The sequence below is a fragment of the Acomys minous genome (assembly GCF_964271855.1).
Source record: "Acomys minous genome assembly, chromosome: 1".
Taxonomy (NCBI): domain Eukaryota; kingdom Metazoa; phylum Chordata; class Mammalia; order Rodentia; family Muridae; genus Acomys; species Acomys minous.
The window spans coordinates 29,199,513-29,219,903 of record NC_140483.1 but is presented as its reverse complement, the minus strand read 5'-3'; the positions used below and the strand labels follow the sequence as shown (position 1 = coordinate 29,219,903).

At 38.4% G+C, this 20,391-nt stretch overlaps 1 protein-coding gene across 3 annotated transcripts in view; it reads right to left on the bottom strand.

Annotated features, from left to right (window-relative positions):
• The window catches only part of FIRRM (FIGNL1 interacting regulator of recombination and mitosis), a 44,281-nt gene that overhangs the window by 2,127 nt on the left and 21,763 nt on the right, over nucleotides 1-20,391 (bottom strand). For all 3 annotated transcript variants that reach the window (XM_084753497.1, XM_084753498.1, XM_084753499.1), the window contains 12 exons: nucleotides 18,819-18,967; nucleotides 18,459-18,573; nucleotides 15,283-15,469; nucleotides 14,182-14,264; nucleotides 13,666-13,717; nucleotides 12,172-12,261; nucleotides 9,165-9,350; nucleotides 6,905-7,027; nucleotides 4,971-5,066; nucleotides 4,203-4,316; nucleotides 1,555-1,659; nucleotides 724-804 (listed from right to left, as the gene is read on the bottom strand). In XM_084753497.1, the coding sequence (XP_084609623.1) occupies nucleotides 724-804; nucleotides 1,555-1,659; nucleotides 4,203-4,316; nucleotides 4,971-5,066; nucleotides 6,905-7,027; nucleotides 9,165-9,350; nucleotides 12,172-12,261; nucleotides 13,666-13,717; nucleotides 14,182-14,264; nucleotides 15,283-15,469; nucleotides 18,459-18,573; nucleotides 18,819-18,967 (1,381 nt within the window). The remainder of the gene's footprint in view (nucleotides 1-723; nucleotides 805-1,554; nucleotides 1,660-4,202; nucleotides 4,317-4,970; nucleotides 5,067-6,904; nucleotides 7,028-9,164; nucleotides 9,351-12,171; nucleotides 12,262-13,665; nucleotides 13,718-14,181; nucleotides 14,265-15,282; nucleotides 15,470-18,458; nucleotides 18,574-18,818; nucleotides 18,968-20,391) is intronic.

The following is a 20,391-nucleotide window of genomic DNA, read 5'->3' as shown; positions in this document are numbered from 1 at the left end:
GTAGAAGCACCACTTGAGCTGGGTATGATAGTACACCTTAATTTCAGCACCCAGGAGACCCAATCTACAAAAACAAAATCTGACTCTGTGTTTTAGAAAATCATACTAAAGTATAGTAGAAACCATAATCATAGGCCTTGTACATTGGAGTCAATTAGGATTAGCATATGTTTTCATCTTATTGCCCAGGTTATCAATGTTATTATATCTCAGTCTTACAGGTACAGTGACTTAAAGTGATTTACTTCTCTGATGCATGCTCTTAACTGAGTCATACAAGTTGTTTTTCCCTTTACGTTTATACAAAATGCCTCAGATTTCTTTTACAGACAATCAGGACCCAAGTATGAGCATGAAATTCACACACCATCCCCGAGGTAATCTTATACACTGTTTTTAGTAATTTTATGCATGAAATAAGATTTCACTGCAAAGTATTTTCTATTTTTTCCTCACATTGGTGGCTCACCAATGTCAGATTTTGGAGTACTTTGGCTTAGAGATGTTTAGCCTATCTGTATTAGCACTGTGCAGAAACACCCTATAGTTTGTTTAGGCTGGGGTGATAGCTTAGTAGCAAAGCATTTACTATCATATGCAAAGCCCTGGTTCAAACCCCAAGTACCAAGAAGAAAATGTTTAAGCTAAGGTGCTTAGAAATATATAATTTAAAAATATATGATAAAAAATAAAACATGGACCTTATATATAAATAATAAATACCTTTTCCAAAAAGGCTACAACTTTGTTCTTGATTTCCTCAGAACCAAGACACTGTGGAACTATCTCCTCATGATTTGTTCCCTATTAAAAAACAGTAAACAAGACAGGTCAATTATAGTTCAGCAACTTAGTATATTTTAAAATTTTGCTAGTTTTAAAAACTACCTTGCCAGATGTGGTGGCACACGCCTTTAATCCCAGCACACAGGAGGCAAAAGCAGGCAGATTGCTGTGAGTTCAGGGCCAGCCTGGTCTACAAAGCAAGTCCAGGACAGCCAAGGCTACACAGAGAAACCCTGTCTCGAAAAAAACAAAACAAAAAAACAAAAAACAAAAACGAAACAACAAAACACTATCTTAACTGAAAACTCATTTTAAAAGAAAGTAGTAACCAAGACTTCTCAAAGGCAGTACAATCAGAGTTCTACAGAGCCTTGAGATACAGTGTAATTCTGGCTTCTGTACACACAGTGCTGCAAGGTTTGATTACTTGAGTCACTCTTAAACCAAACACATGACTGCACACTAATGGGTCAGAGCAGAAGCATTCATCTCACAACAAAGGGAGCTCTCCTCTCTAGGAATGTGCTAAGTAAGAGCTTCACTTCAAGAACTAATCCCTAGTGCTGCCTAAGCCAGGATCCAAGTCAGGCAGGATACTTGATCCTCTCTGATCAGAGAACATTGGGAAAATCACTTCATTGCTCCTCATAAGCATATTATTAATATCTCCTCAGCAGGAAATTTCACAACTGAGTTACATAAGGATCTCAGCATTTTTAAATGTTTTAGAATGTTAAAAATAAGGTTAATATTATAAGCTAGTCTTACCTCAGCAAACTGAGTAAATGCCTCCAAAGTATGTTGCTCTAGTAGCCAATTCTTGTTGGCCATCAATAAAGCAAGAACAGAAGACAGGTTGGGCAGCACCTTGTCCTATGAAGAGAACCAAACCTTGCTGGAGAAAAAAACAACTGCAGGATATTGTCAACTTTTGGGACACACTGTCCCTATGTCCTTGCTCAAATCCTTCTAATAATTTCCAGTTCCCTTCAGGGTATAACCAGAGGTTTACAATGAGCTGTAAAGCATCACCACCATTGCTATACTAGATACCGAGTAGTCAGGCATGCTCCTGTCTCCGAGGCTTTCCACTGTTTATCTATCCCCTGTTCAGAACACTTGCAGAGACTGCATGGCTTTCTTCCCCTTCCCTTGATTTTACCCCCCTACTGCTCTAGTAAGGGCTCCCTTGATTTTACCCCATTTGGAATTATCTCCTCATCTTCCCCCTCCTCTGCTTTATTTTTCCATAGCACTCACCACCACTTACTATGACGTGTCAGCTGCTTCATGGGGCTAAGACTGGGAGTTTAGGTCATTACACCACCAAGAGGTAAACCAGCACCTACAGAAGGTACTTATTTGACCTGTCTTATGGCTTTGAGTGTGGCAAATGCTCATGAATCTCAACTATTTTTTCAAGACTTGCCCTTACCCTGGCCAAATCTGTAAGGCACTGCTATTTCTGATGACAAAGCATTTGTCACATGGGTTCTGCAGCCATGTATCATCTATAACTCTGCAGGAACAAAACAGCGCTCTAGAATAGTTATTTTATAATAAAGAACACACGTCTGCAAGCCAAGTACTCTGAAGGCTGAAATAGGAATGTAAATTTGAAACCAGCATAGGCTACATGTTGAGACCCTTTCCCAAAAGAAGGATGACAACTCAAATGCAAGTTGGTATTTCTGTCTAAAAGGAAAAGAAAAGAAAGGAAAAGAAAGCTGCCACCATCTATGTTTATCTAATGAACCACAAGTTTACATGATGGAAACGGATGATTTGATGTCATTTTCTTGTGAACAAGTAAAAGGAACCTTTTGACATTCAAGGATTTTTATCACTACATACTAAAATACTGTATTTCATACTTTCTGATTATAGAAAAGGTTCTTATCAGAGCTTTTTATAGTCCCCCTTTGAAGGTAAAGCAAAGCCAAGAATCTAGAAATACTGAGACTTTATTAGAACAGTAAGACAAAGCTCCCAGTTTAAGAGAATCTAATAGTAAGGTCTTAAAATTTGGCAGGAGTCTTTCCCTAGGCCTCTAGAATATAATTTTGGAAGTAAAATACATATTTGTGAGCTACTTATATTTTATAATATCCTTAAAGAACTGTCTCTAAAAATAAATGCTGTTTCTTGAATTTACCAACACAGTAGCTGTGCTCACTGAATTTCCTCCTAGGACATTGCCTGTAAGACACGTGTCTTCTTTAGATTCTTGGAACAGACTATCTCAGAGTGCTCTAAGTATTACTTCCTCAGATGATGGGATGCGTTGAGAGTTGTACCCAAGCTGTACGAATACACCGCTTAGGCTGAGCACAGAGCATTCCTATATATTCCTAGGCTTAGGCCTAGAAGTTTCTAATCTCTGTACAATCTAATCTTTTGTAAACCTGAACCTTGAACATTTCAGCTTCCAGCCTCTAACCTAGGCCTAGAATGTTCATCCTCTTGAGAGTTACTACTGAATAAATTCATCCTTTCTGAACTCCCACTGGCTGGTTCAATTCAGCTGTTCTGGGCCAAACTCCTCTCCAAGATGATTGATTCAAACTGGCTTCTCTTGGCTTCTGACTGAATTGCTCTGCTTGGCCTCAAACTAACTCTAGCAGTATGCTTTTAATCTTCTGGCTCCTTCTCATTCTCTGGCTCATTCTGTCTTCACCTGTGTCTAAGCATGTTTTCTCTGCAACCTTTCCCTGTAAAACTGTCCAGTAAAACTCCGTTAAAAAAACCCTCTGACTCCTTCTCCTTGCACTGCTCTTAAGAAGCCTCTTTCCTGTCATGCTCACTTGAGAGCTGAGCATATCCTATCTCTGACTCATTCTGTCAAATCTTTCTCTGATCCATCACTTTGTCTGCCCCTCAATTAGACATCACTTCAAACATCGATGCTTCAGCTATAAACTAATCTTACTTTTATTGTTTGGGATTAAAGGTGTTTACTAAGAGTGTATCGGTAGTCCAACTGTATCATACTGTAATCCAGGGCATGTCTGCCTCAGCCAGATTACATAGACCTACAAGGTCTTGAACAGCCATGCTGCTGGATTAAAAGTCCTCAAAAACTAGGTAACTTGATCAATTTTGTATGCCAATTCATATTTTTTAAAAGAATAACTTAAAATGTGCTCCATTTTGACAACTACCCTTATTTGAAAGTATCTTTTCCACAACTTTTGGCTAGTAAACTTACACATCTTTAGAAATCAAAAACCTATACCCAGTGTGGCTCACACCACAGCCCAGCACTTAAGAAGGCCGAAGCAATACAACTGCCTCAGGTTCTAGGTCAGGCTAGGCTACAACATGAGGCCCTGTCTCAAAACCAAACAAAGCAATCAAAAGCTTAAAATTCCCCTAGTCATTATAGACATTTTGTATTTTTGTTAAAAGTGTATTACCTGGATATCTTTAGGTATAAAAAGTTTGCCCAGAGAAGATATAAAATCCAGCACTGCTAAAGAGACGTGGTCGGGAAGCTCTAGTTTAATTAGCGGGGTCAGTACAGTTACAACCTAAAGAGGTGAAAACAAAGAGCAGTTAAAAGGCGTGTGTGTGTGTGTGTGTGTGTGTGTGCGCGCGCGCTCCTTACTGTCAAGGTGTGCTTGTAGGGGAAGAGACAAAATCCAGAACAGCCAATGGCTGGTCTACAAGCCTCAATTGTGGAAACTGAGTAAGAACTAACATCAGATCAGAGTTGTTAATGTAGCTTCCCACCACAGTCTCTTGCCTCCAACTCATGTGTGCTTTGCTACTAAACCAGTCAGAAAAGAACCCAGTATATAGCCAAGTGGCAAGAACACGAATAGAAGGAAGAAAGACATTAGGTAACAATCTTGATGAAAACAAGTAAAATGATACATTCAGTTTATGAGGAAACATTTACAGGGGCTGGAGATGTAGCTCAGATGGTAGAATGCTTGCCTAGTATGCGCCAAGCCCTAGATTCAGTTTCCCAGCACTGCATAAAAATTTATTCTAGCGATAAAGGCAGGAGGAAACGAAGTTCAAAGGCATTCATTCTCTGCTACCTAATGAGCTTGAGGCCAGTCTGGGCTCCATAAAACTTAAGGGGGAGGGCGGAGACAAAGGAGAAAAGGGAGAATGGGCTAAAGATCATTGCAGTTCACAAACAATAAGGCAAGAGCCAACTTGACCTTTCTTATTACCTGACTTATCAGCTGCAGATCTACAGTTTGGATGCAGAATGCCAGTAGCTGAAGTAAAAGGCTACATGTCTGTTGAACGTAAGGTTGGCTGATTACCTTGAACAAGAAACAAAAATAATTTTTGTGAGAATTTAGAACTACATGATGTAAGAGTTTTTCCTCAACTACACAAGCCAGTTATTAGGGAAGAACCTCAATTATGAGAATTCCTCCAATAGACTGCTTGTAGATAAACTGTAGAGTCTCTGTGGGTGGTGCCACCCCTGGGCAGGTGGTCCTGAGTGCTGTAAGAAAGCAGATAGGGCAAGTCATAAGGAGCGAGTCAGTAAACATCACTCCTCCAAGCATCTGCACTTGTTCTATCACTGGGCTCCTGCCTTGACTTTCCTGGGTGGAGGGTTATAAGATGTAAAATGAAATCTTTCCTCTTCGAGTTGCTTTTGGTCATGGTATTGCATCAAAACAGAAAGCCTAACTAAGACACACACAATAATAGCTACAATAGCAGGATTTTACCAAGCATTCATTATATACCAGTCAATACATGTGGTTTAGAATTGACCTCACCTATATATATGCTTTATGTCAGCTATGAGTGGTAGATAATAGCATCCCCACCTTAGTATTAACAAACTGAGGAATCACGTGGCTAGGAAATGGAGAGCCATCATTCAAATCCAGGTGATTTAAAGGGGGTCTAATTACTCTTGTCACAGTTAGTGATATGTCACACTGCTGTGATGCCACATCCCAGCACAGGTATGCTGAATGGCTGTGTGACATATAATTATCAGTAGCAGCCTCTTGCTGAAGGGACACCACTGCAGGTGGTAACGTGACCATAAAAATGGATCATAAAACCTGGTCTTTCTGCAGGGCTTAGGGTGTAGCTCAGTAGTAGAGCATACATGATACCCTAAATTTGATCTCTAGGAAACCCAAATCCCTGCCCTCCCCCAAGCCATTATCTGCAAAATAATTTCTAATACTTTCCCCCCCCAAGCCATTATCTGCAAAATAATTTCTAATACTTTCCCAAAGTTTGGGTTTTGCTCTTAGGTTCCTCTGGTTGCCAGAGGTCACTTGTTCAGTCAGAGAAAACAAACGTTGGATTTTGATCTTTAAAATAAGAAATATAAGTTTACAACAGTATGTAGGGCATATGTTCTAACTTTAGCCTAATAATCACTTGACTTCCTAGCTTTGCTGGGAAGAGGAATACAAATTAGCTAGTAATACAAATTACTAGTCCCTTTCACTTTTAAGTTAACTCACTGTTGTCATCTAAATTGTTTTATTAAAAAACCTCAAAATGACAAGTAGATATTAATCCAACACAGGGAAAAAAATAAAACTTACCTTTAAAAAGGGTCCAACAAGTTCATAAACATAGGTAGATGGGCTGTGACTGCCAGTTTGGTAGGGTCTAAGATTAATCTTTTATCACATTTAAAAAACAAAAACAAAAACAAAAAACCCTGCCTGAAAGGGCCTAAGGAGGTTGGCTATAGTGAAGTGCCTAATGTACACGTATGAGGACCCAAGTTCCTGAGTCCCAGAACCCCCACACAAGCTGAATGTGAGCACGGCTCATCTGTGCCCACAGTGATGGGAAGAAGGGCAGCACACACAATCAGATCCCTGCAGCTCCAGGTTCAATGAGAGATGCTAGCTCAAAAACTAAGGTCAAGCACAGTCAAGAAGACACCCAGTGTTAGCCTCTGGCCTCCACATATGCACAGAACACATGACAACACTCCTTCACCCATACACGCATATGCAACAACTGCCTGGGAGAAAACACAGTTCAGTGAATTCTAATCATAACTTTTATCCATCCCCTCAAGAAATTAGAAATTTTAATCTACAGGGGAACTCCAATATCCTCTTGTCAATATTCTGTAGTTTTTACAGAAATGAGTAGTTTTCCTTACTTGTTCAGTGTTTAGAGAAGCCCACAGCTGACCCACAACTTCAGTGACCACAGTTAGTTGTCTAGTATCCAAAGTGTCGCCAGCAGAATTACATACAGTAAACAATGCAGAGAGTGCTGTGTTCTAAAAGGAGAGGAAAGGGAAGTCTGAGTTGATAGATAAATCTAGTCTAAAGGACCAGAGGCCCAATGACAAACACTGTATGAATTACTCATTACTTTTTATAAAAATTCACATAGACATTTTGAAATTTTCATTTAAAATAGCAATAGTATTGAATTTTACTATGTTTTGTGCATATGATGCTGTGACTTTCTGTTGTTACTCTGGTTGGTTGGCTCGGTTTGTTTGTTTATGTTTTGTTTTTCACAACTTGACATAAGCTAGAATTATCTGGGAAGAGGAACCTCAGTTAAAAATATACCTCCATCAAAGTATCTGTAAGCAAGTGTGTAGGGCATTTTCTTGATTGGTTATTGATTGGTGTGGAAGGTTGTGCCACCTGCCCCCTCCCCCGCCATAAGCAGGTTCTAACTGTCGACAAGAGCAGGCTGAGAATGTGATGGGGAGAGAGCTCAGAAGTGGGATTCCTCCAGAATTCTGCTTCAGTTCCTGCCTTGAGTGCCTGCCCCGCTGTCCCTTGATAATGGGGACTCTAAGCTGAAATAACCTCTTTCCTCCTGAGTTGCTTATGGTCATTGCGTTTGTCATGGTAATAAAAACCTAAAACACAGTGAGCAAGGGTAGCCTACTTTAAAATACCCATCACTAAAAAAATTATATATATACACACACAAACACTGTGCACCCAGCAATCTGTGTAGGTTACTAGATTTTTATGAGTTCTGGTGTTTTACCATGAGATGCTACAGAAACACCCCATTTTATAAGCAAATACTGCACTTAAAAAACACACTGTCTCCCAGTACTCAGGGAGGCAGAGGCTGGTGGACTGCTGTGAGTTCAAGGCCATCCTGGTCTACAAGCAAGTCCAGGACAGCCAAGGGCACACAAAGAAATCTTGTCTCAAGAAAACAAACCAACAAAAAACCCTTCTGGATTGAGTTTTGCATCTACATATAACTACTCAGATTTCTTTCTGGCTTGTACTAAGGTCTGGGGGTGGTGAAGGCCGTACTTCAATACCCACACTCACGTTGGAATTGCTCTATAACATCTCATTCAACATTAATCTATTTCCTTTTACAAATGAATACATTTTAGTATGAGTTTTTAAAATCACACAATTTTAGAAGATTAAGGCTTTTACCTAATATAACCAAAATATTTTTTATTATAAAAGTATAATGCATATTGAGAGTCTGACTGACTGCTGAACAATTAGAAACTAGTACACATTAAATATAAATGACACATTAACCTACTCATGACTGGCTATGATAAAAATTTTCTTTGGTTTTATGTAAACGTTTTAAACTACCTTAATAATTATGGTCAACTGCCATTTTACAACAGAACAGAAGGACAACTCAGTGTGAAAATGTATGCCCTGAGCAACTTCTAACTAAAAACTAAAAGAGTCTTCAAGTCACTGAATGTATACTTTATCCCTGCTAAGCTTTGCATACTTACCATGAAGAGGCATTTATATTGTGTACTGCTTTTCAAGAATATATATCTGAAAGGATAGGGTTCTAATTGTTTCCTGTGATATCTATTGCCCAATGGCTAAAACAAAATTTGCTTCATAAGAGCACTCAAAGTACACTTGTTGAACAAATGAATAAGCAAATGAAGACTGAAGAGGGACAGTCAACTGCATGTACTGTATCTGGTCATTTTTAAATGCATGTATTTTCTACTTATAGGTGAATCTCTTGTTTTATGAGGAAGCAAGTAAGTAACATAAAGGCTCAGAACAGGTTTCTATAAAATGTATAAAAGAATCATGTTTAAGCTGGTCATAACGGCACACACCGATCACCAAGCACTAAGGTAGCTAAGTTAAAGTTATGAGTTCAAAGCTATCCAGGGCAGCGTGGTAAGGGAGAAGGGAATCATATCTGCTTCATCCAGTCAAGTGCTGGTAAAAATAGTGAATGAGGTGTTGCCATGCTTTCCAAATGTGTCTGAACCAACAGAACCCTTCCTGCTCAACAAGACAATTTACATTGATCAATGTAATTTTCTCAAAGATCCTTTTATAATATACAGATCTAAAAATATTGCTAGGTTTTGAAGGAGAGCACATGCACAGAGAGTACCTATTACCTAAAACAGTGCTTACTAAACATCTCACCAGAAAGCCAAGTTCTGCCAAAGTGTGATCACTGCTCAACCACTTCCTGCACTGTGCTGTGCATACTCTGAACACTTCATATGCAGCTCGTTTCCTGAGATCAGCAGATAATGCCTGGAAGGAGATATGCTGCCACAGAGGCAAGTTGTCTACTTCTTTTGGAGGAAATCTCTGGATAAATTCCACCTGAAATAAGTTGACAATGAAATGAGAAACTTCAGACTAATGGATGACTGGATACATAAGAACTAAGGTTTATTTCAACACTTATGCCAGGTATGGTGGTACATGCCACAACTCAGCATTCAGGAGGCAGAGGCATAAGGATCTCTACAAGTTTAAGATAGCTCTAGTCAACATAGTGTATTCCAGGGCAGCCAGGGCCACATATTCAGATCCTGTGTTAACAAACAATTTTCTTTAATCTATCTGCTTTTTAAATGCACAGTAAGATCACTGAGTATCAGACCAACATGACATAAACCAGAATGATTATTTTTATTGCTGCTGTATTTGTTTCCAAAATGAAAAAAAATCACACTTATAAAGCATGATACAAAATGCACTAAGGAGTATTAAATAATGTTTACTTCATTATTATTCATACCAGATATTTTATCTTCTTTCTACCCATTAGATCTGCATCTTACAAGTACTTATCACTTTATATAACTGGCTCAAACTAATATTCCAGATGACAAAATTAATTCACCCCTCTCCTGGCTTTTATCTTATTTTACTGCATTTGAGAATATTAAGCCAAAGATCATAGGTCCAGTTTTCAAATGGACTAGGTGGCTATGCTATGCCTTAAAGGACATACTAAATTAGTTTTCCAAAAGGAAGTTACAAAACAAAACAAACAACAACCTCAACAAAAATGATTGTGATTAGTAAATCTGTCCTTCCATTAAAATACAATCCAAAATGCTTACCATGTTAACAGAAAAACAATACTAGTCGTTAAAATGCAAATGTCAAGAAGACTTAATAAATATAGGAACTGAAAGTTCAAAACAGTAATACAAATGTTAATTAGATTTTGGTTGAAAAAATAAATGATAGTCTATTTAATTGCTAAATCTGTAGAACCTAATTAAGAAGTACACTAGTGTATTTACAAAAATTAAGAATTCAATTTAAAGTTTCTATACTTCACTAACGAAACAAAATCTCAACAAAAATGAACAAAATCCCTTCTAAGACCAAAGCAATACATTAAACTCGGTAGTTGGACCTTTGTATTATATATTACATATGAATTCTATTTTATTTGCAGAAAATATTTAGCTGACAAGATGACAAGCAAGAGATTGTGTGGTCATCTGTGACAGAGGCTACAGGTGGAAAAATGGATCCTTCAGGAGCCAAGTGTCAATTATAATAACTTTAGCAGTAAATAGTTGAACTGCATCAAGAAAGCCATGATTTGGTTGACTGGGAAAATCAGCTCAAGAACCATTCTTCCTTAGAATACAGTCAAATCAATCAATGAATAAGTTCCCTTTTAAAAAACAAATGACATACAATGTCCTACACAATAAAATTGTTTTTAAAAAGGTGTTACCAAGACTGATCACTTAAGACTTCAAGACTGATGGGCAGTGGTGGGGCACATTTTAATCCCAGAGGCAAAGGCAGGCCAGCCTGGTCTACAGAGCTCGGTCCAGGACAATCAGAGCTACACAAAGAAACGCTATCTTGGAAAAACAAAACAACAAAAAAGTTCATGACTCTATGCTGAGGTTGAAACATCACTTTAAATACTTTAAACTGCTGGGACTGACAGTTCAAACAAGAAGAGTGAAGTACAAGAAAACATTATGTAGAAAACTAAGATTGCTCCTTTAGATCCAGCCTGCTGTGGAAGTTACCATTCCCTAGGCAGGGAGTCCTGACCGGTGAGGAGAGTGGAAAACTGAGCTCAGCACAAGCTAGCATGTATGCACTCATTTCTCTCCCATCTTAACTTCAGATGTGAAATGACTGACTCAATTTCCTGCCTTGACCGCCCTGCAATGACGAACTTACACCTGGATTTTCAGCCAAATCAATTCTCTTCCGTAAAGTTGCTTTTTTGTCAGTGTCTTATCATAGCAACAGAAGTAAAACACAATTGTTATTATGTTTAAATAAGGTACATTACTTTTCCCTCAACCAGGTTAACAACTAAAATAAGTTGAATATGTATTATAGCTCAGTATTCTGTTATTCTCCCCATGGAAACAGAAACATGTGTCAGCTGTAGTAAAACATATCCAATCCGATGTGGGTCAATGCTGTATCACTGATGTAAGTCAGGGATCCAAGCCAAGGCCAAAGGGCTTTACAGGCAAATTTCTTTCCTGAACCTAGTGGGTCATGTTAAGTGCTTAATAATACAAGCAAACTGCTGAGCCTTATTCACACCCACCACTGCATTTGGTCAGAGTCCAAAACACAAGCAAACAAACACCCTGCTACTGGAGTTGCCATAGTGAAAGTTCAGTTCCAATCTCGCAGACTGCAGAAGACTACACAGGCCCATGAGATAGGAATCTCAATCATGACAAAGCTGGGTGACTTCACAACAGTGGGCAACTGAGGCTGTCATACTTGGAATTTTCCCGTAAAAGTCAATTTTATTTACTCTGAAAAACTAAGATGTATCATTCAAAGCATAATAAAATTAATAAATGGAATACAAAGACACAAAGCTAGCTCATAGCCCACAGTATCTTAAAGGTACAGAAAAAGAGAGAGAGAGAGAGAGAGAGAGGGAGGGAGGGAGGGAGGGAGAGAGAGAGAGAGAGAGAGAGAGAGAGAGAGAGAGAGAGAGAAGGGTAGCTCAGGAAGACTAAGTCAGATCATCTGTAACCTGAAACAGGATATCAAAATCTACAGACCTAAAACCAACTGCCAAAACATCAATGTTCATTTGTGTTTCAGTTATACTACACTTAAATACAGAATAAAGGGGAGGAGATCTGAGTTCCATTAAAGACACTGACACAGAAGATACCCTTGCCTGATAGAGTGGGGCCATGAAGAAAAAGAGACGCTTCAACAGTGCTGATAGGTTGCTAAGCTGGATACACTCTCCAGGGCAAGATTTTATCTGGAAGACAGGAGAGAAGAGAAAGATTTAAAACCAGTCAGATTGTAAGACATAATTATATGCCAAAAATACTAATGAGACTTTCTGAGACACAAGACTGTAGCTATCATTAATTTTTAATTCAAAGCTATTGTAAATTTCTTTGCTTCAAAGAAACTTGGTTGCTTTGATAATGAGAAGGAACTCTTAGGCTACATTTAAAAACACTGTAATTACCACTCTGGTAACTATGTATGTTAATGTTACTACTCAAAATAATTTATGTCATTTTAAAAAAATGTAAGCACAGTAATGTACACTGAAGATTGAGTTAGCATTTTAAGAGAACCCTAACCCTCAGAAGGCTGAGGCAAGAACACCTTGAGTTAAAAGCCAGCCTAGACTAAATAAGATAGCTTGTTTTAAAAAACTACAAACTAAGAGGAACTGGAGAGAGAGCCCTGAAGTACAAACTTGGAGAGAGCCTGAATTTGGTTTCCAGCACCCAGATCAAGCCACTAATAAACTGCCTGTAATCCAGCTCCCATGGATCTGACACCTGTGACACCTGGCCTCTGTGGAAATCTGCATTTACCTGCCCATATACACACAGGCACATATAATCTTAAAAAAAAAAAAAGTTTTTATTATTCAAAAATGATGAATTTTTTTATTTAAAAAAATAAGTAACAAAGAGTGAAGACATGTAAGGGATCACTCTCTCCAACAGTAAGTGCCAGGCTGTGAGCTACAGAGGTATGATGCCGGCTGTTTAGGGTATGCTACTCTTCATTGGAGTATACAGCCATTAAAGAAAAGGCAGAGATATAGTACACAGTAACCACTAAGAAGCCAAGGGTGACCGGGCTCAGATATGATCATGTCAAAGGCTAGGGATAAAGGCAGTGACAAAAATGTCAAAAGTGCTTCATATAGAACACATCTCATATTTAAAAAAAAAAATCACCATTAAAGAAACCATTAAATCCATGTATGCTTGTACTCAATGACAAATCATTCCCTAAGAACAGAGATCACAATCAATGAAGCCCTTTCACACCATCCTGATTAAAACATAACAAAATCATAGGAGACCTAAAGGTATATTAGAGATGAGCACTTAGAGACCAATATCACAACATTTTCACTTTCACCTTCCATTCCATTTTAAACACACTCTCAATTGACCTAGACTTTTCTTTCACCACAACAAACAGTGGAACTCTAAAATTCTCAAAACGAGAGCATTTCTCCACTTTATACACTGGATGTTTTACTAGTTTTTTATACCAGCATTAAATTAACTATTGATAATAAATAGCATGAAATTTAGCTATTATTCTTCAATTTTTATTAACATACAAAAAACAACACATATTCAAAGAAAACAGAAAGTAGATGTTTTAGGTTATTGAATGTACTTACCAGATGAGCCACTAAGGTGACATGGTGTGCACCTAGTTCAGCAGTCCCATATCTGTGATATTAAAAAAGGCACTTAGTTTCCAATTAGGCAGAGGACATGTGAACTAGTACAAGCTGAGCATCCTTTATCCAATGTCTTATACCAAAAGTGTTTTAAGCTTTAGATTTTCATCAGAATTTAGAATGTTTGCATATATGTAATAAGACTTAGAGATGGGCCCAAATCTAAACATTAAACACAATTATCTTTCATAATTGAATATACATATAAGTTAAAGATAATATACCTTCACCCATCACCAAGGAACATCATAGACTGCCTCAACATTCACTTTGTATATTTAAAAAAAAAAATGAGGATACTTGTTTTCAAGCTTAAGAGTAATGACATGAAATCTAAGCATTTTTGAAGTGTTGTTAAAAGACTATAGAAACAGAACTTTCCTATAAACTTAAAATTATTTGCTGTTGGTCACTACTGCAACCCAATCCAAACACAGAAATGGCACTTTTTACCGAGCAAGGAAGCACCACACATCCATCGCTAACAATGAGGTAGTCATATGAGTACTAAGCACAGCGTTCAACAGAACAGCATCCTAATGAAAAACATAAAGTTCCATTTATTACCAGGCAGATGCTCATGAATACAAACATTACATTTCTCACACTAAATCAGAAGCACTAAAAACCAAAATAAGAGATCCTCAGTGGGAAACCTCTACATGCTAGTATGTAAAAGAACTACAGTGCCATTCCTTTCTCTTGAGCACCTACTATATGCACTCATTGTGTTGAGTCGAGGGGAAGAGAAACCAATTTTATGTGTGCTAACTCAATCCCTGCAAGCCACCATCTCTAAAAGCTTTCAAGCAACATGGCAATATTTCCTAAAATATTTTCAACCTTTTTACCAATCTAATGACATTAAAAATAAAACCATCTATAATGGACCAAACATTATGTATTACTATTTACTTTTTATGAAAAAGTATAGTGGTTTGAATGAAAAATGTCCCCCCACAGGTTCAAGTATTTGTCCCCAGCTGGCAACACTGTCAAGGGATGTTATAACACTTTTAGGCCTTGCTGGCGAAAGCCCATCACTGGGGCAGACATTGGGGGAATACAGACTTGCTCTACTTCCAAAGACCTTGGCTTCCTGTGTTGAGATGTGGCCTCTCAGCTGCCTGCTCTCACCACCTGATGCCTGGCACCATTGTGTGGGCTCCCTTTGTGGACTTTAAACCAAAACAAATTCTTCTTTTCTTAAGCTGCTTTTTTATCTTAGCAACAAAAACATAACTAGTACATTATAAAGCATTCCTTTCTCATGTTTTCCACTTCTCACAGGATTTTTTAAGACTTCCCTGAGCACAATGCAAAATGTTTTATCAAATATTTTAGCTAAAAAGTATATCTAGTATTATATGTATCAAGAACTACTGTATCTTAAGACACAAATGAGAAAAAAATAAGATGTGCAACTTGAGGTTGAGGTGATTGGGGTTTACAATTGTCATTAATTCTCATACATTCTTCTACATATGAAATATAATTTCAGTGAAAAGAAAGCAAAGTGTCAACTCCACTGTATCACGTTTATAGTGCACTTACCAGCTCAGGAAACAGTGAGGGATGAAAAGAAGCAACGAGTGCACAAACATGAACACACACGTGCTGATACAAAGTGACAGGCACCTCAGCTTGTCCTTTACTCTTTACTCCCTGTGAATGAACAGGCACAGAGAGTTCACCAGAACAACGCCCAAAATTGTAGAAAATGGCTTGGAGCAGGGACATCCTGCAGGAAAATAAAAAACATTGAGCCCAGCATTAATGGAAGATAACAAACAGCACTTAGAATAATATCATGTACAGGGCTACTTTAGACAATCAAAATGTCAAAAGATAAAAACCAGTATCTGAAATGTATATCAATAGACATAAAAAATAAAATATACTTACTGTCAAAAAAAACTTAAAAAAACTATTCCTGAACAAAATTTTTTCAAAATGTGCATATAATCTGAGGAAGAAAGAGAATTGAAGACCCAGAAATAAACCCACACACCTATGATACTTGATTTTTGACAGAGACGCCAAAACCATACAATGGAAAAAAGAAAGCATCTTCAACAAATGGTGCTAGTCTAACTAGATATCTACATGTAGAAGAATACAAATAGACCCATATAGATCACCTTTCCAAGTCTGAGTGGATCAAAGACCTCAACATAAGACACTTCCTGAACAGAAGAACACCAATAGCTCAGACACTAAGATCAACAATTAATAAATGGAACCTCATCAAACTGAAAAGCTTCAGTAAGGCAAAGGATACCATCAAAAGGACAAAGCAGCGGATGCAGAATGGGAAAAATCTTTACCAACCCCACCGACAGAAGGCTGATATCCAAATATACACAGAACTAAAGAACTGAAGAAACTAGACATCAACAAACCAAATAACCCAATTAAAAATTGGGATACAGAGCTAAATAGAAAATTTTCAATAGAAGAATCTCTAACGGCTGAGAACCACTTACAGAAATGCTCAACATCCTTAGCCATCAGGGAAATGCAAATCAAAACAACTCCGAGATTCCATTTTACACCCATCACAATGGCTAAAATCAAAAATTCAAGTGAAAGCTTATGCTGTAAAGGATGTGAACCAGGATGAACATTCCTCTATTGCTGGTGGGAGTGAAGATTTGTAAGGAACTTAGGAAATCAATTTGGTGGTTTCTCAAAAAATTGGGAATAAATCTACTTCAAGAGCCAGTTATACCACTCCTGGGCATATATATACCCAAAGGATGCTCCACCATCTTGCTCAACTATATTCATAGAAGCTTTATTCGTAATAGCCAGAAGCTGGAAGCAACCTAGATGTCCCTCAACTGAAGAATGGATAAAGATTATATAATGGAGTGTAAAAGGAATTTTTACTCATTTGTTTCAACTGTTGTCTTGGAGGCTTACTGCCTCTGTCTGCTAACCTAAGCCTAGAATGTATTCAGCCTCTGAGACTTACTGCTTAATGAGCTCACCCTTTCTTGTTCTTACTTAGCTCTAAGCTGGGGGGGTTCAACTCAGCTGTTCTGGCTCAAACTCCTCTCCCAGGTGACTTATTCAATCTGGCTTCTCTCTCAGGCCCCTGAATTGCTCTGCCTGGCCTCAAGATAACTGTTGCAATCCTTCTCATTCTCTGGCTCATTCGGTCTGCGCCTGAGTTCTCTCTCTCTGCAACCCCTCTCTCGATTGCTGTCCTGGCAAAACTGCCTCCTCCCTCTGCACTGCCCCTGAAGTAGCTTCCCTTCCCTCTCTCTTCTCATGAGAGTTGGGCGTATCCTGTTCTGTCAAATCTTTCTCTGATTTTGTCACTTTTTCTGCCACTCAATTAGACATCACTTTCAAACATGAGTGCTTCCTTCTACAAACTAACTTTACTCTCATAGTTTGGGATTAAAGGCATGTACCACCATGCCTGGATCTAAGCTTTTCTTTACCTGAAACTTGCTCTATACCAGGCTGGCCTTGAACGCAGATCTGCTTGCCTCTGTCTCCTGGATTAAAGGTGTGTTTATATTCTAGCTGGATCACACAGACCTAGAAGGTCTTTGGATGTGATCTCTTTCCAGAGCACCCATGTTCTGAATTAAAATTCTATTTTACTCAACTATTAAAAATAACTGACATCATGAAATTTGCAGACAAGTGGATGGAACTAGAAAAGATCATCCTGACTGAGATAACTCTGACCCAGAATGATAAACATGGTATGTACTCACTTATAAGTGGATATTAACTATAAAGGAAAACCATGCTACAGTTTATATACCCAAAGAAGAAAGGAGGTGGCCTCAAGGAGGGAATGTGTGAATCTTACTAAGTAAGAGAAATAGAACAGACACTCTGGGTGGCCAGGAGAATGAGACTGTGAGGGTGAGGGTGAGTGTAGGGATTGGAACAGGAAGTAGCGGGTAGGGGACAGGGGGCAAATCTTTGGGACAAGCTAGAAACCTAGGACAAGGGAAACTCCCAGGAATCTATGAGGGAGATCCTAGCTAAAACTCCTAGCAACGGGGAAAATGGAGACTGAACCAGCCATTCTCTCTAACCAGGCAAGACTTTCAATGAAGGGACTAGGCTACCAACCCAGCCACAAAACCTTCAACCTACTATTTGTCCTGCCTACAAGATGTACAGGGGTAAAGATAGAGCAGTGACTAGGCCAGCCTGAGACCCATGCCATGAAAAGGAGCTCACCCTGACACTATTAATGATACTGTGTTATATGTGCAGAGAGGAGCCTAGCATAAGTGTCATCAGAGAGGCTTCATTAAGCAACTGATGAAACAGATGCAGAGACTCACAGCCAAATATTAGGCAGAGCTTGGGGGATCCTGCAGAAGAGAAGGAGGAAGGACTGTAGGTCAAGGATACCACAAGAAAACCTACAGAATCAACTAACCTGGGCCCACAGGAGCTCAGTGACTGAACCTCCAAACAGGTAGCATGCATGGGACTGACTTAGGCACTCTGCACATATCTAACAGCTGTGAAGTTTGGTCTTCATGTGGGACTCACAACAATGGTGGCAGGGGCCGTTGCCTGCCTTTGGGACGTTTCTTCCTACTGGGATGCCTCATCTAGCCTCAAAAGACGATGCGCCTAGTCTTACTGCAACTTGATAGGCCAAGGCTGCTTGATAAATGGGAGGCCATTTCAAATAATAGGGACACCTAAGCCACTGGCAATATGATTAGATATAAACAAAATGTCACCTAGTTGTATCTTTTGTGCACCACAGGGTCTGTACATCCTCAGGCTGGGAGGGCAGCTTATCCATGATGACAACCAGAAGCAGGACTTGTGGGAGCTGCAGTTCACTGGGCAGGTCTTTTCAGTAATAAAGTCATACATTAAGTTAAAACAATTGGTAAACAACATATCCAGTGTGTTCAGCAAGAACTTGATAATTTTATACAAAGGAAGTAGAGTTATGACTTAATAGATAATATCTCAATAAAGTACAATAAATTATAAATAAAAACTTTTAACACAAAATAGTGATTGCTAAAAGGCAAACAATCCTATCTGACATGCCATAATAAAGTAGATGGTTTAGATGTTTCGAAGCTTACCGAGTTTACTAGCCAAAACTGCCTGCACAAAAGGCTGGGATTTGAGCAGCTGACTGATGAGTGCATCCAGTATCACAAGGAAAGCACTTGCTATTTCCTCCTGCTGTGCTTCGGGAATCCTAGCAGCATATAGGCTTGAAAGAAACTCGCTGCAAAGGTGAAAAACCTCATTCATTAAATAGCCACTTTGTAGATTTAGATAGATATATATGTATTACAAGCTCATGTCACAGTGAAAAAGCATAAAGTGAAGGACATATGTTATAGGAAAAAAGCTCAAAGTACTGAATTGACAGCAGACATATATGAAGATTTATAAAGTAAATAACACAGCTATAATTCTATAGATAAAATATTTCTAGAGAAATATAGTACTACTTTGAGGTATTTCAATACCTTCTTGTGGTGGTGTCCTTAAGTATATATATATAAGCATATAAATATTAAATCAACTAGTAAAAACTACGCTAAAAGACAGGTCTGAGCCAGGCATGGTGGCATATACCTTTAATCCCATCACTTAAGAGAGGCAGAAGCAGGTAAATCTCTGTGAGTTTGAGGCCAGCCTGGTCTACAAAGTGAGTCCAGGAGAGCCAAGGCTACACAGAGAAACCCTGTTTTGAAAAAACCAAAAACCAACAATAAGAACAAAGAAAGATAGGTAAATGCTGAATTACTACAAGCTAATGTTTCCTAGAAACTAAAGCTTTTAAAGAAATAAACAATATAGAAACACTAAAGGGTGTTAAAAAGACTTTCATAGAAATGTCTCAGTAATGGAGTTTAAACTTCAATTAAAACCTATATAAAATAAAATGTGTACTCAACAGTTTAGCAGTTACTTGATATTTAATTATGGTAAGTGTAACAATTACAAGCAAACTGCCTAACACATAACATTTAAGAGAATGCATCTAAGAAATACCTAGTGTGACAAAGAAAAGCACTATTTCACATACAGCCAGTTATCGGTGTCATATTGTTCATTTATCTGACTCTCCTTGAGTAACAAGATGTGTGATCGTTAAGATGAATAAAATAAAATACAGGTATAATGGAACTCCACAACAACTGCTGGGTTAAATATTTTCTTTTTAAATCACACGACGTATTTATATATGATTTCACAAGTCTATGTATCAGGATGCATTGTCTGAGGAGAAGGTACTTTTGTAGTACGAAACAGAATATAGAAACACTGTCCTTTACGTAGTTTACTGTTTAATGAGAGGGGGCAGTGAAGCAAAAAGTAAACTTGTACAGCAGTCTTACTAAGATTTTAATTTCCTGATTCCAACTACATAAAAACACTAAAATGCAGAGAAAAAATTCCTTAGTTGTGTGCGGTTCTTAGAGACACGAGATTTCGTACCACCCTGCTCCCACCGCCTGTGATGCAGCACCCCCTTGTCCAGTGTGGCTTTGCTGCACACATTAGCCATCCTTGGTTTACTTGGCAGCTTCTCCATCATCAACTCCACTGCTGATGTATGGCAGTACTAGTTTTCAAGTAACTTTTACACAGTAACCGAATACCATACCACAATGATTCTGTCATTCACCTCAATTCACT